At 43.2% G+C, this 26,098-nt stretch overlaps 2 protein-coding genes across 3 annotated transcripts; both read left to right on the top strand.

Moving 5' to 3' along the window:
• Window positions 1–2,009: 2,009 nt before the first annotated feature.
• On the top strand, window positions 2,010–13,116 carry tp53inp1 (tumor protein p53 inducible nuclear protein 1). The gene is made up of 4 exons (XM_071470542.1): window positions 2,010–2,220; window positions 6,838–7,206; window positions 10,425–10,953; window positions 11,038–13,116. Exons 2-4 carry the CDS (start codon window positions 7,083–7,085, stop codon window positions 11,258–11,260), a joined length of 876 nt encoding a protein of 291 aa, XP_071326643.1. The 5' UTR covers window positions 2,010–2,220; window positions 6,838–7,082; the 3' UTR covers window positions 11,261–13,116.
• Window positions 13,117–17,229: 4,113 nt separating this feature from the next.
• On the top strand, window positions 17,230–26,003 carry ccne2 (cyclin E2). 2 transcript variants are annotated; one of them, XM_071470541.1, is made up of 12 exons: window positions 17,230–17,372; window positions 18,747–18,785; window positions 19,292–19,373; window positions 19,567–19,620; window positions 20,828–20,970; window positions 21,425–21,560; window positions 21,652–21,798; window positions 21,906–22,001; window positions 22,195–22,329; window positions 22,487–22,598; window positions 23,016–23,173; window positions 24,549–26,003. In XM_071470541.1, exons 2-12 carry the CDS (start codon window positions 18,772–18,774, stop codon window positions 24,657–24,659), a joined length of 1,188 nt encoding a protein of 395 aa, XP_071326642.1. In that variant the 5' UTR covers window positions 17,230–17,372; window positions 18,747–18,771; the 3' UTR covers window positions 24,660–26,003. The 2 variants fall into 2 exon arrangements, with proteins under 2 accessions (XP_071326642.1, XP_071326641.1); XM_071470540.1 differs by lacking the exon at window positions 17,230–17,372 and adding an exon at window positions 18,162–18,317 and having other exon boundaries at window positions 24,549–24,814.
• The last annotated feature ends 95 nt before the right edge of the window (window positions 26,004–26,098 follow it).

Genomic DNA, 26,098 nt, shown 5'->3' with positions numbered 1-26,098 from the left:
AAACTCATGGACGTCTACCTTTATACCGTGTGGAGCTTTAACGGGTTCTGTAAAGAAACCATCTCCTTACAACAATCATCCTTCCCTTCTGCTCCATTAGTCAGATCCAGTTTTATTGAAGCAGCACATTTCACAGTGAAGTGTAACTCAGTTTGTCTAAGCAGTCGGAGTTAAAAACACTGCAGGCGACTGGAGAAGCTAAATAAGAAAGACGGGACAGTCGAGACTGTAAAAGCAGATATAAAGTGTAAACATACAGGAACGGATGTGGATGAAATAACAGAAACTAGAGACAGGAACCACAGTGAATGTGAAACAACACAACACAACTGTTGTGAGCAACAAAAACCCTCCAGCGAGCAGCAGCTCGTCTGAAGCTCAGTCTGACCGTGCTCATCCTTCACGCTGCTTCCTGCAGGAGAGCGCTCCACGTCACAAAGCTAAAGTCGTGTCACACTGGTTTCATGTGCACGACGGTGAGTTCAGTGAACTTCGGTCGTGTCGCCGCCAGCAGACAGACCACCTCCTCATGAACCTGTGAGTCTGCTCTGTGCGTCACCACATCATCACAAACACCATCGTCAGGTAGATTAACACCTGAGGCAGCAACCAGGGCAACTTCAGTCTCCATGATCTCAGTGAGCAGCAGTTAGGAGGTCAGAGGTCACAGCATGCAGATGGAAGAGGGGATGGTTGGTAAACCCATTAACAGCATCTGACAGCTGCAGTCACTGTGCACGTTTCTATATCGAGACAAAGAGAGAAAATATGACTTGTTGTAGATACAGAGGAGGATGACGTCACACTGCAGCAGCCGCCATTTTCCTCGAGGTCGTTTGGTCTGAGGTTTACGTCCTTTCCTCCAGATTATGGATTGGGTGGAGGCGCAGTGGGAGGAGGAGGGGTGAAGTACGGGGAGGGGATTCCTGATGGAGTTGGACCCACTGCTGAGCCAGAGATCTGGTTTTAGCTCCATGCAGGTGGAATCTGTCAGGAGGCAGTTCTCACCGGAGGCCAAACCAAACCTCATTATATAAATCATCCACTTTTACCCTCCGTCCTCCAGAGCTGATCACATGTAAAACGATCCAGCGGACTGTTGTCCTCTCCTTCTGCCGTCTGGGACGAGCTTTTCATTTGACTTTTTAATTGCTTCAGTGTTTTTTAAGGAAAACTTTCAAATCATTCTCAGCTTCCAGCTTCTCACACGTTAGATTATTTTTCTGCTCATGTTATTGTAACTGAATATTCTGGACTCTTGACAAAGACATTTGAAGACGCCTCCTTGGTCTCTGGGTATTTTCTTTGGTATTTTTTTCATTTTACCAACCAAACAATTAATCAGAAGAAGAATTGATAATGACAGAGGAAATAAATAGATTTGAGCAACGTCTAATCTCATGACAACTGTATGATTTGAAGCGTGGCTGCGGTCAGTCGCTCTGTTGTAGAGTTTGGATCAGTCATCAGACTTTTGTTGGAACAAAACACAACATTACTGCAAAGTGAAGCCACTCGAGCACAAAGCGACACCGAACAGTCACAGCTGAGGTTTGCACCAGCTGACGCTGATGTCCGTTTCTGAGTTGTAAACTTCTGGGGGCCTCGGTGAAGAGACTCGCTGATGAGGGGGCTTTGAAGACGTCCACTCTCAGCTGCGGGTCGAGGCTCTGCGGTTGTGTGGCTGCCGCGCTGACGTCACCAGGGAGCGTGGATGCTTAGGAAACCGGAAATCCTGCAGCTCGACCCGGAAGTCGGTGTGTTGGTGTCATATCTGCCTGCTTTCGTGAGGTGAGGGGCTCCGACCTGCTCCTGTCCCCCTCCCACCGCAGTCATGCCCTTAACGGGACAAAGGGGGCGGGGGGTGGGGTCACATGGGTTAGTGACAGCCCGCAGCGCACCTTTTCATTGGCCGAGCCGCCCCAGGCCCGTCCCCTCTGATAGGCTGTCCCTGGCTACGTCACGGCGATCAGCTGTTAGAGCTCCACAACAACAACAAAAGAAGGAGCAGTCGGGGACCGAGGAGGAAACGGACGGAGGAGAGCGCCGAGCCCGCAGAGGCTCCCGATGAACAGTCCCCGAACTCACGGTTTTATATTTTATTTCTTCCGCGAAGAAACTTCACGTTTTTCTATTTTTCGGAAAGTCACGCATCTACCTCGGTTTTACGGATTTTAATCCCGGTTTGAAAGCGGTTTACACCTTCTTCTCCTGCCGCAGGTGAGTCCTTTGTTGTCCGGTGGTGAGCGGCGCGGCCCCGGTGCCTCCTGTCCCGCCGCCGCGCAGAGGCACCGGGGCCTGCGGGGAGCCGGTGCCTCCTGTCCCGCCGCCGCGCAGAGGCACCGGGGCCTGCGGGGAGCCGGTGCCTCCTGTCCCGCCGCCGAGCAGAGGCACCGGGGCCTGCGGGGAGCCGGTGCCTCCTGTCCCGCCGCCGAGCAGAGGCACCGGGGCCTGCGGGGAGCCGGGGGACGTCGAGACGCGTCGCTGCGTTATTGAACCGAAACGACGCGTCTTTACGAGTCTCAGCTGCTTCTCTCTGCTGCTTCCCTCCGCAAAACCTGGTCTTCGTCCTCGGCTGGACTCGAAGACCTTCCTGGTATGTTCTAGAAATAAATTCATAATTATTCCAGGGGGTAAAAGTTAACAGGGAGGCTCTGCGGTCCTGCCCTGCCGGTGTTGAATTACAGCCTCCTCCCCTTCCCTTTTGTAACCAACACACAGGCTGCGGCTCCTCAGTATCATTGGACCTCTTTGGCTGTTTTGCTCTGCAGACTGGCTGGTGAAGCGCATCAGTGCTAAAAGGGTTAGCCGATTAGTCGATCAGTCCGTCGACAAAAAAACTGTTTAAGAACATTTTCGATAATTGGCTCTTTATCTAGTAAAAACGTAGATTAACATCTTTTTCCAGCATTTCTTAAATGAGGATTTGTTACATCAGTGTGAGTTGAAACATGTTAAAGTTTGTATTCAGACAGCTGAGGATGCTCAGCTCCAGGAACCTGTGATTGGCACTTTTCTCTATTTGCTGGTGTTTTTATAAACCAAACAAAAGATTAAATAGAACATTTTTTGTCAGATTATTATATTTTAGCTCGAATAATCGTATTTGCTGTGGCAGTAAGAAGTTGTGATGGGATTTTCATCATTTACAGACCATACAGTCACTTACATGACCTCAAGGTATTGACAGTAGTAAGAAGTGATAGATTTTCTGCCCTTTAAACACACAGGCTCAACATGTTTCAGAGACACACTGTTTATAATTTGCCTGGCGCCACTTAATATGATGCAGGCTATATTTAAAATGTCTCCTGCTGAAACAGCCCTGTATATAATTTCCTGTTGGCAAACTAAAGTGTGTAATGTTGGTTTAATCCTTCCTTGCATCCCTGGTGATGTGACCTCCGCTGCTGTCTTTGTGCAGCCTAATCCTGCAGCTTACAGACGGGTTCTACATCAGATGGACGGATTTCAGACGCAGCCCTCCTGTTTTACACTGGGATGAATAAATGATGAGTGAATGATGTAACAGATGCATCATTTCAACAGAGATCCGCGGCTGCGGCTCAGTGCCCGTGTAACCGGCTGGACTTTGCGGCTGGTGACCATTATAATGAGAACACATTCATATTTAGTGTTTGTCCCTGGACTGTCGCGGTAGGGTGGGGGGTGTTAGTGGAGGAGGAACAGGTGGAGCAGATTACCAGCCTCGGACTGACAGTCAGATAAAACCTCTCTGTTTTCTTTCTCTCCCCGTCACAGCTGCTCGATGTTTACAGAGGCGGAGTCTGGCTTTTGTTCATGAAAACAAGAGCGCTTTCTATTTTTTTCTTTACGTGTAATGAATATGACAACAGAGAAATACGAGCCGGAGCGACATACGTTAAACGCATCACGGCAGCGGTCGGTCCGTTCGATTCGAATCGAGTGTGCGTTCAAGTACCGGTGGACAGTTGGATTTTCAATTGTCGGTCACCGGTGAGACGTTCACACCGATTTGGATCCAGAAAAAACATTCGTACCCGCCCCCCAGTGGTGATAAATGGCAGTTACTTTAACAGCTTAAAACTAACTTAAACCTAAACCCGGCTAAAAAATTTAAAGCCACAGTCCGTGATTTAATTCAAAGGGTCACCTATCAAGAATAAATATGTAATATGCCAACTCACCGGTTGATTAACAGGTGTTTTAATATAAATTTAACACTAGACAACAACTGAAAGTGCACTTGAAATTGATAGTGAAATTTGTAGTTATTATCTTTCAATGTCTGGGGATTTATAATTTTATAAATTTATAAAAAGAAGCATGATGATGCTTTTAATGATATAATATAACTATACTGTACTTCATTCTTGTTATTATTGTGCAAAATTACTGTGCTTCCTCCTACAGTTCTTATGTGTTGCCTAGAAATCATTGGAGACTCCTCAGGCCTTTGATATGTGGTGGGGAGTGTAAATTATCAGTATTATTCGATCACTTTTAACAGTAGTTCCAAGGGCACAGATTGGTTTCAGGAAATGGTTTGACACTTGAACCCTTAAAGGGCCTTTAAAAGACATATTATTGGTTATTTTATAATATAACATGCATAATGCCATAACACTGCATTTATATAGATTAGTATTATGTCAGAAGGATTTTTTATTTTTTTATTTTTTTGGCTAATTCAAAGCATTATCAATGCTGTTACCCTTCTTAAATTCACATGTATTTTCAATGATAGACACCATTATAATATTGTATTTGCCTCTTTATTAAATAAACGGCTCTTTACTGCTTCATCTGTCACTTTGGAGAATATTACAATAAACTGTTAAAGTAAACTGTAGCTTTGTTGATTTTATACACAGAAATACATGTTGACATTGAACTGTAGTTTTTTTTAGCCCTGGGTGTCTGCAGAGCTTCATGCCTGACTGTTTATGGGTCTGACAAGCCCCACCAATCAGCAACACTGGGTGAAAACAGGAAACAGAACATTCGCTGCTCCATGAAAAGGCTTTTTCTCGATCTAAATGAGAGTATCAGCCCTTTTATAAACTCAGAGCTTCTTCCCCCTGATTTTGGCAGCGACTCAGGTCTCTGTTTAGAACTGTAAAAGTGGTGGGAGGGGGCATCTTAAATGCAGCAGCATTGTGCCAAAGTATGCCCCCCCCCCTCCTTTATACAGCAGCTGCAGTGGGACAGTGACACTGATCACTTCTTATTCTGTCTATTGATACCTCCCCAGTGTGAAAGACTGTGCTCAGACCAGTGGGCAGGCTGCCAGCCCCGTGTCTTTATTTCCTGGTGAATAAAACCCTCACTGGGCAGCGTCTCTGCGCTCGCCTCCGTCAGATCGATAACTGAAGAAACTGCAGCTGCTGCTCGCCTCCATCAGGCCTGACAGGAAATGAATCCTGCCTCAGTTATGGTGGTGATTCACTTTATGGCTTCATACAGACACATGAGCCAGGCCTGGAGATATGTGTTTGTCTTAGAGCCAACACACACAGCACAGATGTTGTGTTGTGTGTGTTTACAGCATTTATCTGAGGCGCTTTGGTTTGTGTGTCAGGCTCGCTCCTAACATCTTTAATGATGCTCAGCAGGTAAAACTGCACCTGTAAACATTTACTGCAGCCAATCACACATTTAACAACCAGCTTTATAAAGTATGGCTGCGACTGCTGTTTTCCACTAATTAATTTACTGTTTTGTCTGAGAATTTCTGGAAAATAGTGAAAAATTGAGCCAAATGTGACACATTTATCTGATATTAAGTTTAAAATACTATAAAAAGATTTTTTTTTTAAAAGCAGCAAAGTCAATTAATTTACTGCTTCTAAAATATGAGGATTTGATATTTTTCTTTGTCACACATGTTAGTAAACTGAATATCTTTGGGTTGTGTAAATTATTCCAGGCATTTTCACTATTTTCAGGCATTTTAAAGACAAAAAGAAAAAAACGCAGATAAATTGATTATGAAAAATAAAAAAATAAGTGGTTTCCTGATGATTTGTGAGGTATAACAAGAAAACAAATTCTGCTGCTCAAAGTTATGTTTGAATTTCAGATGATTCTGTTGTGCTTGTGTTTAGTTTGATCTCTGTAAAAGTCAACATCATGTCAATTAAGTAGATTTAGTGTATGGAGTTTTGTTGTCCTGCAGTGCTGCGCGTGCACAGTATTTACAGTTGATCAGGCTGCTGGTAACTTAATAATTACTTGGCCGGCTGCTCAGATTCTTGGCTTTCAGAATCACTTTCTGACCCGTGTTTTATTTTAGAATGTAAAGTCCCCACAGGCTGCAGATTCAAGTCTGTCAGTTACAGGTCACTTAAATGGAGAGACTCGTCTCTGATGAGTTTCCTCAGCAGCTGTGACTTCGCTCTGTAACTGCTGGAGGTGGAAATAAGCAGCTGGTTGCCGACAAGGTCACTTTAACAACTTAAAGTGTCTTTATAAGTATCAGAAATTAGGAGTTCCACCATAACTTCTGTCTGACTGAAACCTGGGGTTTAAACCTAAATGTTTAAAAACCTTTGCACCTCTAGTTCTGATCTGGTACGATCCTCCATGTCGGGAGAGGCTTGTATAACTACACAGCTCGAATAACGCTGCAGTTATTTTTGTGCCTTGAAAAAACTCGATCACATTATGTAAAAAGACACTTTTTACAGCTTTAAAAGGAAAATTCATTTCAATGCTCAGCATCTTTTCAGAGACCTGGAGGACTTGTGTCTTGACTTGCAGTTGGACTGTCTCTACTGATCTGAGACCTGTGGAAACACCTGGTTTCAGCAGGATTGTGTTAATTAAACCGTCCTCTCTGTTTTCTCTCCTCAGGGCTTTTCTTGCACTTTTGTACTTGATCCTGACGTTGAGCGATGTCCAGCCTGTGTCTGCTGGCCCTCAGATGATCCATGACCACACCTTATTGATGCACTTTATCGCCTTTCCGGAGCCTGCCTCCCGCCGGGAACCCCGCAGCTCATGACCAAAGTGCCCGCCACGTTTCCCCACCGTCGCCCCGTGCAGCGTGCCTCCCCCAGCCCCTCCCTAAGCCTGACACCCGTGCAGGACACCCAGGGATGTTTCAGAGGTTCGCCAGCGCTCTGTTTGGGGACGACGTGGAGGAGCTGAGCCGATGCAGCCGACCTGGAGACGGCAAAGAGGAGGAGGAGGATGAGGACTGGATCTTGGTCAACTACCTGGGTAGGTCTCAGGAGAATATGATGAAGAATCGCCACATGAAGCCTTGTGTGTATAGAGGAGCAAAAGCCACAACTTATAAGCAGATCTTGAGTCAAGATTGATTTTTTCAAACCAAGTTGATTTTATCTGCAGAGAGAAAATGAAGCGACAGGGAGCAGATTGGAAAGATACTGTATGACTGTTTTAATGGCAGGGAAAAGTGGAGCCAAGTTTCCAGAGCTGTCTCAGATCCAAGATCCCCAAAAAAAGATCCCAGTCAAAACAGACACGACACCCGGAGCGGCTCAGCCACACACAGTAACACACACTGTAAACAGAAACATGACACACTGCACTCACCTCCACAGGCTCGCACTGAATCCGGCTTCGCTTTGGCCCGCCGTTCACCCGGTATGACTCGACTTGACCCGTGTTGGATTCCACGGCTGTGTGAATATTTCTGGTGGGAGGGGGGAGGAATGGAGGTGGGCTGGCCCACTTCAGGCTGGGATGGATGTAGGGAGGGGGAGGGGGGCAGCGCGGCATCAGGCAGTTTATGGAAGTCAACCTGTAAACAGGTCAAACAAAAGCACCCGAGGAACCAGAGGAGGTAAAAATAGACGCTGGTGGTTCCCGTTCTGGGCCTGTGGCGGTGGACTTGTATGGGCACGGAGCTGCCGCCAACATCCCTGTAGCTAAACACACCTGGATCCAGTGTTGGGTTTCTCCCAGGTGCACTGTAAACTTAGAAACTGGTCGTGAAGTCTCACGAAGTTGTGCATCAGACTGACAGACGCTGCGGCTGCATTTCCTCAGAGGAAAATAAAGATTCTGTTGTGGTTCGTTTCAGATCCAACACAACCGTCTAATCTAAGGGAACCTAAGACCTTTTCAAAATAAAATCAGATAAGGTGCAGTGGTCTTAGCATTAGATGGTCCCAGTTATAAACAGTTGAACCAGACTTGTATGTAAGTATGTAAAATGATCATCTACAGTCCAAACTCTGAAGATGTTTCGTTTAAAGTGATATAACAGAGAAAAGCAGCAGTTTCTCCAAACTGAGAAACTGAAACCAGCAAAGCTTTGGCCTCATTAATGACTAAACTAATTAAAACAGTTCCTGTTCTACTTTTAGGTTCGTGTTGATAAAAGCAGCAGCAGCTAAATGTTTATAATCTGTGAGCCAGTGGTTGTTAGCATTAGCCTATGACTCCTGATAAGTCAGAGTCTTGGACTTTAATATTGTTTTTGTGTTGACAACTGTAAAGTACTGAAACCCGGCGTCAAGTATCAGGTCAGATTCACACTCTTGTTCACTTGTTCTTTGATCAGTTCCTGATTTAAGTCATTATTTTACCAATTTCAGACTTTTATAAATGTTCTTGTTTGTGCTTGTTCTTGTGTAGAAAGAATTTGATACCTGAGAACTTTGGTTTCTTTGTTAAATGAGAAAAAAAGTGAGGTATTAAATAAACTTATTGTCTTATTGTCACATCCATGTGCAGCCCAGGATTTATAACCATACACACCAGCTGTGCACGTGTCGACACGCCCTCGTATGTAGACCCCCAGTGTCTTATAAACAGAGCTGGATGCATGTTTGCGCAGAGGGGGCCTTGTTGTGAAAGTGATGTGCAGTGTTCCTACATTCAGCGTCATGTTTTATAAATGATTGTCACTTTGCAAAATACAGCTTCATCTGTGAGTGCAACAAGGCTCCTGGAGGGACACACGTATGACATTTGTCTTGATGTTTGAAGTGATTTGTGTCAGTCAGCAGGAAGGTATGGTCTCATGTTGCAGCCTGCGTGCGGCAAATTTGGTTCAACCAGGTGGGCAGTTGAAATCTGGTAGAAGGTGAAATCAGCTGTTTGTGTGCAACTGAAACCCTGCAGACTCTGAGTCTCTGTGGTTCGTAGAGGAGACAGAGGTCAGGTGGTTCATTCATAATCCACACTGGCCTCATTAACCAGACACAGCCTGCCATAGTCTCCAAAACACTGCTGCTCCTCACTAACAACAGTCCTTCAGCAGAGCTTCTGCTGTGGCAGCGACACTCACCTGAACCCCCTCGATCTGCAGACGCCTGCAGCCTCTGCAGGAAGAGATCAGCTGCTGACGGCGAGGGCCGTCCTGCAGCTGAGAGGATAAAGTGAGCAGATCAGCTGTTGGGTGCCGAGTCAGCACTCTGCAGCTTCTCAGGCTTGTTGTGGGTAAACAAGGTTTCCTCTGAGAACTCCTCACGTGTGGAAGTGAGCGCCAAACAGTCACTAGCATGCACGGAAACATACACAGTTGCATGCATACAGTAAACAGTGACAGCACAGAGGTCAGGGGCTGATGTGATGATGCGTTAGTTTCTCCAGCTGCCTGGTGAAGACTGCAGGGAAGGACCAAAAAAAGTGACCTGAGTTATCATTCACAGGCTGCAGAAAATAGCTGCTCCTTAAACAGAACTGAAATCAAACAGAGGTCTGCTCAGTGGACACAGTTATTTTTAGCTTCCAGTCTGCCAGCTCCAGATAGTGTTGCTTTTCCACCTCCTTGACTTCCTGTGTCTCTGAATCATCAGAAGCCGATGTCGGATCAAAACAAGAGCCAGACGCTCTTTGGCTCTTTGGCCTGGCCTCCTGTTCTGGACAGGAGGCAGCAGCGCAGGATGCTGACACGTTTTCACTGTGGTGATTGATGTGTTAGAGAATGTTGTGCAGTGTTTCTGTTTCTGCGGCTTCTCGTAGAGGAAACAGAGCGGAGGGAAGGATCGGGCGGTGGTGAGCAGATTAAGCTGCTCTGGTCGGGCGTTTTTGCATACACACAAACAGAAACATGTGTTCAGGCTGTGGTTTCAGTTGGACATGTGACGCCTGCAGCTCTGTGGCTGCTCTGCATCAAGAACATGATTGTTTACATGTGACCTGCCTCACTGCTGCACAGACAGGCCACAGGGCCCCCTGCTGGCAGGATGCAGGGGTTACACTGTCATTTAAGAGTTTGGCACTTAGGTTTGCAGCTGCAAAACAACAGCTGGTCCAGTGAACGGTCTATGAAAGTAAAGGCATTTAAAGTCAAAATCTACTGTAGGTGTGAAAGGCAGCTCTGAAACAAGGAGTTAATTCATCAGTTAGTGAGTTGATTTTAATAATTTTATTATTTATTTATAAATTTAATAAATTTACTGTGCAATAAAAGTCCTTTTGTAGTGGAGCAATACTTCACATTAAAGTTGTTGTCTCTGCAGCTGAAGCCTGCTCCAGTCAGTGTGGTGATGGCCTGTCTGGAACCACTGCTGGTCATGAAGAGGAGGAGGAGGAGGAGGAGGAGGAGGAGGAAGACCTGGTGATGATCCCCTCTCCAGTGGCCAGTCCCCCTGTCCGCTACGCCTCCTGCACTTCCCTCAACTCCACGGCCGACACTGACCCGGACGGCGGCGCTGAGGAGGATGAAGAGGATGAGGAGGAGGAGAGCGGGTTCCTGCGCCTGGACGCCGGCTCTCTGGAGGAGAGCTGGTTCGTCACCCCCCCGCCCTGCTTCACCGGCCGCGGCAGCCAGCCCGTCCTCCTCGAGACCAGCCCTCTGGAGAACCTGCTGATCGAGCACCCCAGCATGTCCGTCTACGCCCACCACAGCCCCCCTCGACTGACCCTTGACCCCCTGCAGCGCTCACTTGATCGGGGCTTCTTGTCTGGCAACATGCCACCCCACGCCACCCCGACAACCTCAGGTGGGAAAGAGAAGGCACGACGCACGCTGGACGGCCCCCGTCACAGGTAAAGTCCTGAGACCTGGTCTTTAGGTTCTGGATTATGTCTATTTTCTGTCAGTCAGCTCACCTGTCTGTCGCCCCCCTGCAGGCCAGAGGTGGCAGTCGTCCAGCGTCGCTCCACCCTCCACTCCGCCTGCTACGCTGCAGCGCTCTCCACCCGTGCCGGCCTCCTGCAGCAGCGGTCGGGTAACGTCACCCAACGCACCCAACCTCTGTCCCGCAACGCCCTGCGACGCCTCAACCTGCTGCGCCCCCCGAAGGCCAGCACCATGCACCTGCACCAGCCCAGCCAGAGGCACCTCAACTTCTGAGGCCACGGCAAACCTTCATCATCATCATCATCATCATCCACCTCGATCGTTTAAGCAGTGTGGGAATAACTGGCCGCCCTCAGTCACACACCTCCGTTATCTTCTCTTTTCAAGAAATCAACACCAGCAACAAGTTCATCCACATCATCAGCCATTGCCTCCACACCTGAGCTGTTCTCAAATCTGATTGGACGGTGAAATAGGGAAAATGGCTGGTGATTTCTGTCATTTTATCAGCTCATGTGGCCAGTTAACTAAGTGTCTCCTGCCCTCCTCCTCTTCATCCATCCATCCTCCTTCATATTGATGCTGAGAAGAAGGGATGTGAAAAGAAAAGGTCATCATGTGTCCCCAAACCCCTCCTCCTCCTGCTGTCCACGTTTTATCCTCTCTCCATTGGACCAGTTTGTGTCCAGTCACAGAGAGGACGAGTTGTCACGGTGACATCCTCCTCCTCTCTTTCTTTTTTCTTCTTATTCTTGTTCTTTATGGACGATGTCGTGTGTAGAATCAATGCTGTAGGTCACTTTACTCAGCGGCAGGTTCACAGCGAGGCAGGACCGTCAGGTGAGGTCATTGCAGGGTCTCAGAGTGAAGCTTCGTCTGGCTACTTGTCAGGAAACAGGAGACATTTCAGATCCTTAATCACCTGAACATGTACAGCGCAGCATTACGAGTGTTGTGATGAGGCTTTTGAAAAAGTACCGGCATGTTGTCGGGTTTCTGTAACATTCAACCTGAGCTCAGCTGATTTTTAAACGAGCCATAAAATCAGCTGCTGCAGTTTGAAGCTGAAACAAGACTTTAAAGTAAAAATCCCCTCAAATAATCTGTCACAGTCCGTTTGTTTCTGTCTCGATTTCCTCCCAGTGGTAAAAAAATCAACAAAACAGCTGCAAGCACAGAGTGAAGTTTGGTCCATTAAAGGGTCGTTCAACAGATTACAGTTAAGATTAAGTCAAAGTCTGAGATAATAATAAAACTGTATGACATGAACATCTTTCTAGTCCAGGAGCTGATTCTGGAAAACACTAAATCAAGAGTTTCCCTTTAAACATACAATGAATCTTTATGTTGAAGAACTTTTTTCATAGGAAACACTAAAATTATTTCATGTTTTCCAGAACTCTGTCACAGGTTCTTCTGTGAAACTGGACGGTGTAGTAACTGAAAACTGAGAGACAGAACAAAGACTTCTATGAGAGTCACTTCTGACTCCTTTCCTGTAGCTGATTTGCCTTTTTAGTTTTTGTCTTTCTTCTTTTTGTGATTATTGATTGCAGTTCTAGAGAGGAGCCGTCACTTTCTAACTCTGAGTGAATTTACTTCATGTTTTCCACAGAATAACAATAACACAACTCAGTAATATGTTCAAATGCAAAGTTTTCCATAGTTTATTTTGAGGGGATTTTTCCTTTAATTTCCTGCCGTGAAGTTTCAAGTATTCACAGATTTTGCCTCCTGCAGCTTCACCCTGTTGATAAATGTGATGTTTCCTCGTCGGCCGTCCTGCAGCGCTGCCTGAACCTGCCTCTGACTTTGTAATTCAGTACTTTTCACAATATTTTTTTGAAAAAGGAAAAAAAAAAAAAAAAGACGGTAAAAATTACTGGGTTAAATATCACTAAACGCCTTGTTTTAACGGTAGCTTTGAGATGAATAGAAATGTAAAAAAATGTATTTAAAAAAACTTCCAAAATATTTTTTGAAAAGAAAAAAACAAATTACATATCAGTATGAAGTTGGTATATATGCGTCTATGGTTTCTTGCTTAGGTATGTTTGGTTATGTTAGTGTGCAATCTGTTGCATGGTTGTAGAGTTGTGTTAGTGTCACAATGATGGAAAAAAAGAAAATGGAAAAAGATTATTTTTCTTTTTGTAATTTTTATTTTTTGTTTGTTCTTAAATGAATCTGCAGTCCACTTCTCAGGGTCACAACCAATCACCTTTACACTTTAGGAAGATGCAGATTTACTTGACGGCTGATGATTCTTTGTGCGTGCTCTCAGATTTTTCCAGCTCTGTGCTCACGAGTTCCCTCGTGAAGATGTTTGTGAGAAAGAACTGAGTTTTAGTTTAGTGTCAGAAACTTATCCTGGTCCCAGGACTGTGAAAACGAACTCTTGACGCTCTCAGTTGACTGTTGGAAATCCATCAAGATGGAGAGAAACTTGTTGGTCTCTTTCTGCGTTGTTTATATTTTTTGCTCAAATGTACCTAACATGGTTTTAGAAATGTACTTTATGCTTTTTAACTATTTCATTTTCCATGTTAACTTAGTTACATTTTGTTAAACTGTTAAAATATTTAAACCAAAAAAGTAGCGGTGACCTTTAACCTTTCACTAGTTTATAAAACTGATGTTCTTCTTTTTTTTGTATCTTCTAGTTGTAAACAGCTCTTGGTCTCGGCGCTCTGACATGGTGGACACGGTTAAATGTGTCTTCTGTAGGGAAAGTGGAGCCCAGGCCGAGTCACCACGCTGCAGGAAAAGAGAGTGACTGGATCTACTGTACGGAAGCCCATTTATGTCAAGAAAAGAAAAACTATTAAATGTTAGGAATGAAAAGCAAATATGCATGGGGAGTCAAAATAATGATACAGAGACAATGTTATGACTGAATTATACAGCACTAAGTCAAAGCTATGAGATAGTAAGAAAAATTCATAAAATCTTTACATGTACAGAACCAGTCAAAAGAGAAGCTTTTGGGAAAGTGTCTCCAAACCTTTGACTGGTACTGTGCATAAATGTCTTTATACTGTTCATACATATATATTATGATTAATTTGATTATTTATTATCATATTTATTAAAATTTCAATTTTCACTAGTCACAAAAAATATACATTATAAAATTTTCGCTCATTAAGTCAACATTTTTTTACCAATAAATTTCTTACCCTCATCATTTCATCATCTCAAATTTTACACTTAGTATCTCATAATTTTGATTTACCATGAGTATTTTTTTTTTAACATAACACTTTTATTTTATTTCTTTTCCTGGCAGAATGGGCTTCATTACTGAGTCTCACATTGAAACAGATCACTTTTTAAGATTGTTGGACAATTTTCCAGGATACATTTTGTTGTGTTCTTAAATGATTAAATGATTGACAGGTGATCAATCTCAAACTTCACATTTTTTATTCAAGAAGATTCTTGAAGAAAGATTCGACCTGTTGGAATCAACACATCAAAAGAAAACAGAAAAAATAAATGAAGTTATTTTAATGTTGAAGTTTGGGGAGCAGATCCTGTTGGAGGACACAAAACTTTTCTGTGCTGTGTGATTTCAGGGCTCAGTAAAGATTCGGTCACTTGTTTGCAGTGTGGCGGCTGATTCTCCAGTCAAATCTGACTGCAGTTTGTGTCTGTGGTTGTGTTGATGGGACGGTAGCATTAATAAGAAAGCACTAACACAGGTTTGTTAGGCGTCTGCATGGATCGCTGTAAATAACTGTAACGATAGTGGAGTGGTTCTCTCTCTGGTGTATTTAAACTTTTCTTTTATTTCTTGAACGTTTCTCTCTCTCTCGCTCTACTATTGAACTTTGCAATCATGGACGACGTTATTTTGTGTTACTATGATGCTTTTGAAAAGGACAAACTTAAAGACAGAAGGGATTGGGATGATCTGTCTCCTCCTGCTGTCAGGAGCCTTTAATGTTTTATCTTTATTTTCAGTTTCTCTTCTCATCTCTCCATCATCAAACTAACAGGGATTTGTAATGTTTTTTTTTGTTCAATGCCTTGAAATTTATGGATCACGTGCCTTCCAGGTTGAAATATTGTAATGACAATGCATCAATGAAGAACTTGAAATCTGTCTTTTTTTTTTTTTTTAACGTCCTGTGTGGACAAAATAAGTAAAAACATACGAACAGACATCAGAAACCAACTATGCACCACTCGGATGAAGCTTGTTGGCCCTCACCGCCACTGCCCGCCCAGCCCGTGTACAGCTTTTATAATGACTCGACAAACCAGACAGAATGATGTAGCAAAACCTCTTTTTCCTGTTGTTTATTATTACAAAAAGTGTGAAGAATATTTTGTGGCATTTTTATTTTTCACCAAGTGTTAGACATTTTTGCTTTTATTTGTGTAGTTTACTGGAATAATACAGCACTTTGCCAAAAAGGAAAAAAAAGGTGTAGTAATCATAGGGTTAACTTTTTATTTATCGACATAACTGGTCTCCTTCTTTGTGTTTTGGATGTATGAATGATCAACTCTGTTCTGATGTCAGAAACAAAAAAGATTAATAATTAAAACGTGGGGTCATCTGTTTTCGAACTGTAATAGTTAATACATGTGATCTCTCATTAGCCTATAATAAATGTTTTCATACGCAGGCCTCCTGTCTCTGTCTGTTATTTCAGACTTAGTGATTAGTTCATTTTACTTTCTGGCAGGTTTAAGCTCGAGTTTAAGGCTCTTCAGTCAAGAAATAAAAACCTTAACCTGACTCCATTTAACCAGAATTTAATCAGGAGCATAAGAAAACATTTATTTCCTTTTGTCTCAATTGTACACATTCACATTGATACATATACTGATCCTAAATATTAAATTGAGTAAAATTACATCCATTCCTGCCTCACTCCCATCAGTGGCTCGCAGTCATGCATCGAGCACTGGGTTCCCCCCTGTCCTGGAGAAAAAGATTATCACTGTATAATTCGCACTCTAAACAGGACTTCATATAACAAATCATATATAGACAAGCGCTCTGCACTGCAAGACAGACAGGAAGACAGGGAGACAGGTCTGAGGTAAGGAGGACTGGAGGCTGTGTGACGGTGCCCTGACTAGACCCTGAGCTCCAGTGAGCTGCGAGAGGTGAATGAATGTGTGATTCTGCTGAAACTCCAGGCACAAGGAGCAGAGTCCGGCTCCACAGAGACAACTGATGTCTGTCAGAGTCCTATTTTCAGAGCTCAAAGAAGCCCAGACAATGATGAATGCACCACAATGAAGTCTGACCTCAATGTCCGATCAAGAACTGGACACAACTGGTGAAAAAAATGGGAAATTATTATTTTTGGTCCTCCAAAGTAGCACTAGAAGACAAGTTAATTTACTGTCCACCAGTCAGTTTTAGAACTGATTTTAAGATTTTAGTTTTTAGTGTTGTAATCCCACTGATAACCAGGTAAAAGACTTTCTAACTTTGTTTTGAAAAGTGCTGTATAAATAAAGTTTATTATGATTATTAAGATTATCATTAAATAGCAATAGTGCAAGAGTGCTGGAATAATTATTGTTTGGTTTATACATTTATTTGTCAGGAGCCACATACAAATAACATTAATATCATACAAAGAGAAAAGATCAGTCCCTGGGCAAGTACACACAACGACTCATGTAATCAATTAATTCATGCACACCGAAGCAGTTTTACACACATGTGTGATGTATCCCCGTCTGTGCACAGCGTAAAGAGCCTGCAGATGTTTTAGTGTTGCCCGGGCTTCTCAAATGTTACAGATATCGGTTAAAAACGTGTGAAAACAGGAGTAAACACTCACTGTGACAGCTGACCCACGTGTTCCCTCTGTTTACATTCAGCACGCTGCTGCGGCTCGCTCGCTCATTGGTCTGACGTCACACTGTCCCCGCCCACGGGCGGGGCTTGCACACGGAAGCTGTTCCAGTGCCGCGAAAAAATAGCGAATAACTTCATCAAGTGGAGAAAATATCGCAAGTTTCCGTTTGCGGCTGATTTCAGAGCGTTTACCGAACCGGTAAAGTTTAACCGGAACGTACGGAACGCGGCGTTTGCTTCCAAAAAGCTCCCCGCGCCTCGGCGTCCGTTAGAAAAGAGTGTAACCTGAGGTTAGCCCGGTAAATAGCCCGGTAAATAGCCCGGTCCTCAGCTCTGTAACGCTGCTCATGAGCCGTTTCATCGAGGACGAGCGAGAACCGGCGCGGAAAAACGTTCCTGTTCTGCTCTTTGTGAAAATCTCACTTCAAATTTAAACATTTAGCGCGTTTCTGTGAACCGGGAACGGGCATGCGCAGTGCAGCAGCAGGCATACGCGGATATAAGGATTGGCGCCGGCGCCACAGCTGATGCATTCATTCATTCTTCACTGCGGAGGTAAGACCGCCGAGCCCGTCTCTGCCCTGATATCTGTGCTTTTACGACATATTTCTGCTGTTGAAGTCTTCTGCGGTTTTGCATTCGAGCCTGTGAATCTTAAATCGTTAAATTACCGGGGTAGTTGTGTAGATGGAGCGGGGGGGCTGCAGATCACCTGCAATCTTCTCCCCTCGCTTGAGTCTTGCAGACTGTCCTGGAGGTGTGTTGAGTGGAAACTGTTGGTTTTAGAGGAGTTGCTCTGTTCGGACAGCCCGGCGGCTCTTGTGACTTTAAACCTCTCAGAAAGTCGTGTCCCCGAACCGAGCAGGTCCAGCGCCTCCTTCCCTCCGGGCTCCGCCGGTCGCGGTTGACCTAGTTAGCGGTTACCGGGCTAATCACAGTAGCTCCCCTCCACAGCGCAGCCGCGCGTTGGAGTCGGGTTACCCGGCTTCACTGGGCTTTGAAGACGGTTGTTCTCAGATATGTGAATCCCCGGTGTTCGCTCTATTAGTCGAGTCCGGGTTAAAGTCAGTTTAGTTTATTTCAGCGGTCATTTCTGTCGGCTTCCCCCCGCCGACCTGGAGGAGGATCTGGGAGGCAGGGCTCAAATCCTCCCGCTTCTGCTGCGATGAAATTGGCGCGTCTTTGAGTTTCAGTAGTCGAATAAAGTTCATATTTTCGTATTTTCATAATTCAAACTGCACCAAAGATGCCCGGGGACATGTCCTCCGTGGATGTGGAGGAGAAACTCGGGTGGAAATGCAGCATTTTTGTGCTTTTTTTTGTTTGAAATCGAGGGAGCAGGCAGCCCCCCTCCTCCTCGGCTGCAGCTACCTCACTAGCTTCCAGACCCCGGCCCCGGTTTAGCTCTGATCCCGGTTAAATCTGCTTCACCCGTTTAATATGAGGCCGTGCCCATCGTGGTCTTCACATGTGGAGCTTCAGCTTCGTCCATCGACCATGGTTGTGTTTGTGGCGGAACTTTTGCTCCTTAGCTGGTGGTCACAAGCCAACATACTTGATCTGATATCTCAGGCTAACCACAACTTAAAACCAGGCTCAAACTCAGCCTGTAAATGTGATTTTTCTGTTATATGTCGGGGTCCTGTGGTTTCCAGGACCTTCTGTGTGCCCCTCCAAGACTTTCAAGGAGCCAGTTTGGCTCTTTATAATTATTTTCGTTATTTTACTGTGCTGATACAACCTCACCAGGGCTAGCACATGTAGTAAGCTTGTGATTATTGGGCCCAGTGGCTCCAGGACATGGCCTCAGGACTCTCCAAAAGATCATCAAATGGTTCCAGGACAACTGGATTAATTGATTATATTTCTGTGTTTGTATAATGTTAAAGTTGAATCTAAATCTCACCTGTTCCCTCTTTTTGTTTGCAGCGGAGCCATAAATACAGTCGACACCATGTCCAGACGCAGGTGAGCAGCTGCTGCTGTCTGTTCTCAGGCTGTGGTCTGGGGGCCTCACTGTAAAGACTTTACTAGACCTGGGTGATAAGGATGAAAATCACATTTTCAGAGAACTACAGTTAGTTTCATGTATTATGCCAGGCCAAATTATCCATAAGTGTACAACACAGACTACAGTGATTTTCTTTAAGTTTGTTTGTCCAAAAGTCTGAAACACAAATATATTAACTTCACAATGACTTCACTTGTTTGCAATTTTTATTTTATATTTCCACAGTTTATTGATCAAACAAAAACAATGAAAGTAATTGTTTGTTGCAGCCCCATATTATTCACTTGCAATTAATTCATGCCAAAAGCCTAACTCTATGTTACACTGGTGGGGTTACAGGAGCGTTTGCATTCATGAAATTTACTAACGCAACTGTAAAAGACAGTTGTCTTATTTCCTGTGTGAAATGCGGCTTGTCTGAACCTTCATCTGGGATGTTGAGGTCTTTTTTTTTTTATTGCAGTGGTCGCATTACACTTCAAGCCAGAGATTCAAACACACCTGAGCCGACCGTCAGAGCCCCACTGAGGAAAAGAAAATCAGAGGTTTGTGTCTAGTTTTAATAGTTTGTATTGTGTGAATGATCGCATGTCTTCACCCTCTCTATTAATGTCTGTTCTAATGTCTTCCTGTGAAGCCCGCTGTACTCAGCGTTGTCAGTGTATTCATAGGTTGTTTTTTTCTTGTAGATCTTAGCTCAAACACTGCTTCACCTGTTTATTTATATTCCTTCTCCAGCCCTCCAAGAAGAAACTACAACCTACTGCCAAGAAACAAAGTTATGAAATACAGGTCAGTGTGTCTACTTGTTAATTCTGAGTGTGTGTGTGTGTGTGTGTGTGTTTATAACTGATAAGAGCTGAGTCCATGATGTGTTTTTACCAGTTTATTATCTGTTTTGTTACCTCCCATTCAGTGCGACCTGCCCACCCCCCCCCCCCCACCCCCCTTCTTTTTTTTTTTTAAACTGTTCTGTCAGCTTATTGTATTTTCATGAGGTCCCAGTTCTGCAGTACAACCTTGTGATCAGTGGTCATGTTGGTACACAGTAGTTCCTATATGGATGGCATCCATCTTGTTCCCCTAGCTCATATACAGTGTCAGATTCATTCGGTTCTTATTTGTTTTTTGCCCAGTTTTGTGTACTGTGTTGTTTTTTGTTTTTTTTTTTATTTATATATATTTAAATGCTTGCACTAGTTGCTATAGTTTATCCTCATGTTCAGAGCTCAGCCTGAAGGAGAAGGTTTATGTAACTCAGGAGTTTCTAGCGGGGTTCAGTCTGCAGCCATGCAGTACCTCGTTTCCACCTCAAGGTGACACCATTTAGCTTGAATGACAGGGAATCTGGGGGACATCAACTGTTAAAGCACTGATTTTTTTTATTTTTTTTTATTTTTTTTTAAAACATTGTAGATAACCTGCAGTGGCATTAAAGTCTTAAATTAATCTACAATGGTCTGAAATATTCTCTCACCTGACTCAGGCAGTAAAAGTATCTTCTTTCTGAATAATTTTTTACTAAGGCCTGTTCCAGACCAGTGATCTTATGTAAAATTCATATGCAGACTTTAAATAAATTTGAATATTTTTAATGCAATTTTTAACTCAGCTGTTTATTTCCGGCTGGCAGGTGCTGACATCTACCACACAGACATCTGCAGTAACCAATCAAAAGCATGAGAAAATAGAAAAGTGATCAGTTTGACTGATAGTGATGAAGTGTGATTTAAATGTGAACTTTTTATTGCTGCAGAATTTTTATTTATTTTTTTTCATTGAGTAATCTGCCTCCATCTTTTCAAATACTTGAGACTAAAACTGAGAAATCAGAAAATGCACATCACAACTTCTGCAAAAATGATTAAAAATGATATTCAGGCTCAATTAATCTGGTTCAAGTAGTTAGTGATTCTTTTTAACAGCCAGTTAATTATTTCACCTCTGGAGTAATGAAGTACTCTGTGTTTATTCATCTTTGGTGTCTTGTGTTTTCCAGAAGTGTTGGTCGGAGGATGGAGCGACTCCGTGCGTCCTCATCGAAACTCCCCACAAAGAGCTGGAGCCTTCAGACCCGTCCAGCTTCAAACAGTACAGATTCAAAAACCTCTTCATCAAGGCCTCCCCCATTCCCCGCCTCAGGTAACTGTGTTTTACACCTCAGTCAGGCTGCTGCGTGTCGACGCTTCATGCTGAGACCTTCTGTCTTTTGTTACTGAGCTGTTACTCCACCCGACTCTGTATTCAGAGTTAATGACCTCATTCACTGTGAATCAGGTTTTAGTTTTTAACCGAGAGTCTGTTAACTGATCAGTTTCAGGCATTTATCTCAAGAAATAGATACTTAAGTGAAGTTGCATTGTTACAGCTGATTAATGGGACACAAACTGGAAGAATAAAATATTTTTACTGATTGAACTTCACACATGATTGAAGCAAAAACTTTTGGAATGAAACTTCTGTATGTGTGAGTTCAGATATGAAATTGGGATAATCATCAGAAATAACATTAAGTAGAAATGTTCATGCAGCTGCTTATTCTCACATGAATCAAACGGTGAATAAAAGCTGCTGAACCCTGGTCTCTCTCCTCCAGCTGGGCCAGTTCAGATGACGTGTGGATCAAAATGCTCAACAAGGAGCTGAAGTACGTTCATGACAAGAGCTACCTGCAGCGGCATCCTAAGCTGCAGCCAAAGATGAGGGCGATTCTGCTGGACTGGCTGCTCGAGGTGAGACTGATGACCGGTCTGTAAGTGTCCTGATCGCCTTCATGTTGAGTGATAAGCTGGCTAAACTGTGTCCACGTCTTTCTGTGGACAGGTGAGCGAGGTGTACAGCCTCCACCGGCAGACGGCCTACCTCGCTCAGGACTACTTCGACCGCTTCATGCTGACTCAGCAGAACGTCAACAAAGACTACCTGCAGCTCATCGGCATCACAGCGCTCTTCATCGCCTCCAAGATCGAGGTGAGTTCCTGACCCATAGAAATTTGTCTTGATTCCGTTCATGAAAATAAAAAGTTGTGTAGTATTTGATCTGAAAGGTTTTTAACTTCTCTCCTTCCTCTCCTCAGGAAATCTACCCTCCTAAAATCTACGAGTTTGCCTACGTCACAGACGGAGCCTGCGACATGTGGGACATCCAGCGCACAGAGCTTCACATACTGAAGGTACAACAACACAAACCCCTGACTCACAAAACTCAGCCTCTTTCAGTTATTTTATTTTCCAGCTTAGATTGAATGGTGTGAGTTTCAGGGAAGCTTGACAGGTTTGATCCTACATTGGTCACAGATGTGGTGCTGAGCTGTAGCTCGTCTCTCCCTGTGTGTTAACCTGCCTGTTGCTGGTCTCGTCCTGCAGGCGTTGGACTGGAACCTCTGTCCTGAGACGCCCATCTCCTGGCTGAAGCTGTACGCTCAGGTCGAAGCCCAGAAAGGCGACGAGAACTTCCTGGTTCCTCAGTTCTCACAGGAAACGTACATCCAGATCACACAGGTACGTGACACCTGCTGAGAGGCTCCTCATTGTCTCAGTCACTTCACACAAACTTCAATTTATGATTTTACTCGAAACACTGAACAGACAAAATAAATCAGAGGCTGAAATCTTTAATGTTACAGTTCAGACACTGACCTGTTTTTGTGTGTTGCAGCTGTTAGATCTGTGCGTGATGGACATCAACTCATTAGACTACAGCTACAGTGTCCTGGCTGCAGCCGCCTTCTGCCACTTCAACACCTTCGACGTGGTTCATAAAGTCTCAGGTAGGTTTGATTTTCACACCTGCACAGCCTCAGTGACTGATTTCAATCTGCTGCTTATATTTGGATAAGATGACAAAGGCAGGTTGTTTCCTTCAGGATGAAATAAACAGATGTTTGTTATTATATTGTTAGTTTTTCAGGTACTGGTTGACTATAACTGTGCATCACAGTTCTATAATCACTCTTTCACAGATTTCATAATTTGTGCACATGGACACCAATGCATCATAAGATTAGAAAACAGTAGAAACCTGAACTAGAAACTAAAAAGCTCTACCTGCTTATCAAACAGATCTTCACTGCAGATCTTGGTGCAAGCAGCAGATTTAAATCAGTTACAACCTTTTATCAGAAGAATCACATGTTCTATCAGGCTTGAACCACCACAGCATCCTAACCTGTGTGTGTGTGTGTCAGGTCTGACGTGGGAGAGTGTGGCCCCCTGTGTCCGGTGGATGACCCCCTTCATGGACACGCTGCGATCTCAAGCCGCGCCCCAGCTCAAGAACTTCCCCAAAGTCAAAGCCGACGACAGACACAACATCCAGACACACGTGGCCTACCTGGACCTGCTGGTGAGCATCACTCAGAAACCGCTTTCACATCCTGGTCTCAAGTCAGACACGGCCACAGATGAACTGGGTCTTCAGGAGCATCGAAATGAGCCGTAATCAAATGAACAGACCAGCTCATTTTGTAGGTTAGGTGCTTAAAGCGGCTGATGGTTTGTTACCATTAACTGTTTTAACTGGCTTCTGAGGAACAGACTCAGTTATGTTAGTTTATCTAAATACAGGAGTTACATAAGTACACTGAGGTATTTCTGCTGTGATCGTTCCTCCTCCTTCCTGACACGATTTCAATGCAAGAAATGAACAAATTCTCCAACTGTTACACTTATTTATCAGGGTCTCTGGAGAACTGAATTCACATTCCTTTAAAAAAAGGCACTAGAAGGTTTTCAAGTCTGAAATAGTTTTTATTTATTTTTTTTTATCAGCCCAAAGCTCAAAGATTTGTTTACTGTTGTACACGAATAAAAAAGGCAGGAAATCTTTACACTTTGTGGGGAAAACCACTGAAACAATTTAAAGATGTAGATTTAATTTGATTCCTTTTGTTTAGAGCCTTAAATTATTCTCAGTTTCATTTCCAAAACCCAAAAATATTCTGTTTCTAAACATAAAACAGAATCTTAATATTTCAGAGCCTGAAAACAAATGTTTTGGCAATTTTGCCCAAAATAATTAAGCTAATAATAATCTATTCAAAATAGAATAGATTATTTTTCTGATGATGAACTTGTTGCTGCAGCTTTATATTTAACTGTAACTGGGCACCTGTAATTAGAGGCTGATAAACAAACAGAGGTATAATTGACAGGTTATGTCTTTTTAACTATTAGTGTTATAAACTATTTTTAAAAATTTGCTTTAGTTAAAATTTAGTTTCTATAACCAGTAAACAAAGTGTCACAATAGAGGAGGGTCAGGTCACAGCAGAGGGTTACAGAGCTCAGAAGTGATTTTTACATAGAGGAATGGGGTGAAAAATAATTCTCCAAAAACAAATCAGTGGGTTTTAAGTCAAAGTCAACTTTATTGTCAATTGTGCCACATGTACAAGGCACACAGAGGAATCAAAATAACATTTCCCTCCGCCCATACAGTGTCGCCATACAATGTGTAAAAAGAACAACATTAAAATATAAATATAAAAACATAACTTGGTACAAAACAAAGACATTTTTGTAATGCATGAAATTCAAAATCAGCAGATATGACACTTGACAGGGTTTGTGGTTTAAACCTACATCAGCCTCTTACATTTAAACATCCTCTTTGACCTTATTTGTCATTATACAACTATAAGATTTGCAGGTTTTTGCAGCTTTTTCAAATTTGTTTGGAACAATTGTGTGACCCTGGATTTCACTTCTCCGTCCTGCAGAGAAAAGCGCAGGAGCGTCAGATCGACAGCCCCGACTGTCAGATGTCGCCCGTCGCTGTGGGAGCCATCCTGACTCCACCCAGCAGCACAGAGAAACCAGCCAATCCCTGAGCAGGACACGACGTGACCGATGATGAACGCTACCTCTCCGCAGTTTGACGTGAAGTGACGGCCGACCTCTCAGACCACAGCAGCTCCTCAGTGACCGGGACAAGACAAACCTCATTCAGCACATGTTGGATTCTGTTTTTAACACTAAGCTCAGACTCATGATTCCTCTCAGTCTCTGTTTGATTTCACAGTCACTATGGAGACTTTCAGGAATTGAACTTCTTAGGCAGTTAACATTTTTATTTTTATTTTTTTTAAACGGCTAGTTTGAGTTGCGGTTTGAACCTGCAGCAGCTGTTTCCTGGTGAGTCCACTGATGTGAAGTGGAGATGTTGGCAGGGAAATTAATTATTATCTTTTTAATAAACTGTGTTGGTTTGAGAGGAAACATTTCATACCTGTCAGGTATTTTTTGAGAGTCTTACTGGTGCTACTCTATTGAAATGTAAATGATTTCCGATGGTGCTTCAGTCAGATTCTCAGGAAAATAGAAATGAGGAATTTTTTTTTTTTTTTTCTCCTATATTATTATTATTATTTTTTTTTTTTTAAAAACATAATATTGTTTCCCACAATGACCTGGGGAACTAGAATTTTGTTATTCTCACCTAAATTCCTATTAAATCTTGTGTAAACCTACAGGTTATCGTCACAACAGAGGAACAATGTGATTATTTACTATAAAGTGTTTTGTGTCTACATGAGCCATAGGAAAAATCAGTCACTTGATTTGCTGTTTAATGTCCTGAAACCTGGAGGTGTTGAAATGCACCTGTTTTGTGGCTCAATCATTCCCTTATCTTTTTTTTCTGTTGCAACATGGTTGCATGTTTTTGTTACATTCCTGGGAAACTTGACAAATGTGCAAAGTTTTTGCTTTTTAAGTGCTTGTATTTATTGAAAAGCCTTAGTATGTAATAGGAAAAAAAAAAAAAGTCTGATATGTAAAAAAAACAAAAAATAATAATAATCTTTCAGACATGAATGAGCTCAGTTTGATCACTGCCAAAGGCAAAAGCTATTTATGATTTTTTGCTCTGACGCCTGTTGTTGGATTACAGTTCCTCATTAAATGTTGTACACTAGCCTGTCATTACTTAGTGCCTTTAAAGAGACAAATAGATGAACTGTACAGCTTCTCAATTTAAGCTGGAGCGAGCCGATTGGCCGAGACATCGAACAAACCTGTGACTGTAAACTTCTACAGATGGAAACTCTGCAGTGAACAAACAACCATGTAAACTGTATGTAGATGTTTAAGAATGTATGTTTTTGTAAATAGTGCAACTCAAATGTGTAATTTTTCTTTTATATCTTAATGTTTTAAATAAATGAAATGAAATTCGTTCGGTCTGTTTAGTTTTCTATCAGCTGATTTATAGACTGGAGGCAGGAGGGGGGGGTTAATGTGAGAGTGAGGCTGCTGAAAGGAAAACATT

Source organism: Trachinotus anak, unplaced genomic scaffold (assembly GCF_046630095.1).
Source record: "Trachinotus anak isolate AG129_WGS33_773 ecotype Australia unplaced genomic scaffold, CSIRO_AGI_Tana_v1 ptg000032l, whole genome shotgun sequence".
NCBI classification, from domain to species: domain Eukaryota; kingdom Metazoa; phylum Chordata; class Actinopteri; order Carangiformes; family Carangidae; genus Trachinotus; species Trachinotus anak.
Note: the sequence above shows the minus strand (reverse complement) of the source record. Positions and strands in the feature narration are given on the sequence as shown.

What these genes read in the sequence shown, in the direction of transcription:
- tp53inp1 (XM_071470542.1), top strand. Translation starts at nt 7,083, where the DNA reads ATGTTTCAGAGGTTCGCCAGCGCTCTGTTTGGGGACGACGTGGAGGAG. An exon ending in GATCTTGGTCAACTACCTGG is followed by an intron (nt 7,207 to 10,424) that starts GTAGGTCTCAGG and finishes TTGTCTCTGCAG; the next exon opens with CTGAAGCCTGCTCCAGTCAG. An exon ending in CTGGACGGCCCCCGTCACAG is followed by an intron (nt 10,954 to 11,037) that starts GTAAAGTCCTGA and finishes GCCCCCCTGCAG; the next exon opens with GCCAGAGGTGGCAGTCGTCC.
- ccne2 (XM_071470540.1), top strand. Translation starts at nt 18,286, where the DNA reads ATGTGGAGCTTCAGCTTCGTCCATCGACCATG. An exon ending in TGAGGAAAAGAAAATCAGAG is followed by an intron (nt 19,374 to 19,566) that starts GTTTGTGTCTAG and finishes TTCCTTCTCCAG; the next exon opens with CCCTCCAAGAAGAAACTACA. An exon ending in TGCTGGACTGGCTGCTCGAG is followed by an intron (nt 21,561 to 21,651) that starts GTGAGACTGATG and finishes TTCTGTGGACAG; the next exon opens with GTGAGCGAGGTGTACAGCCT.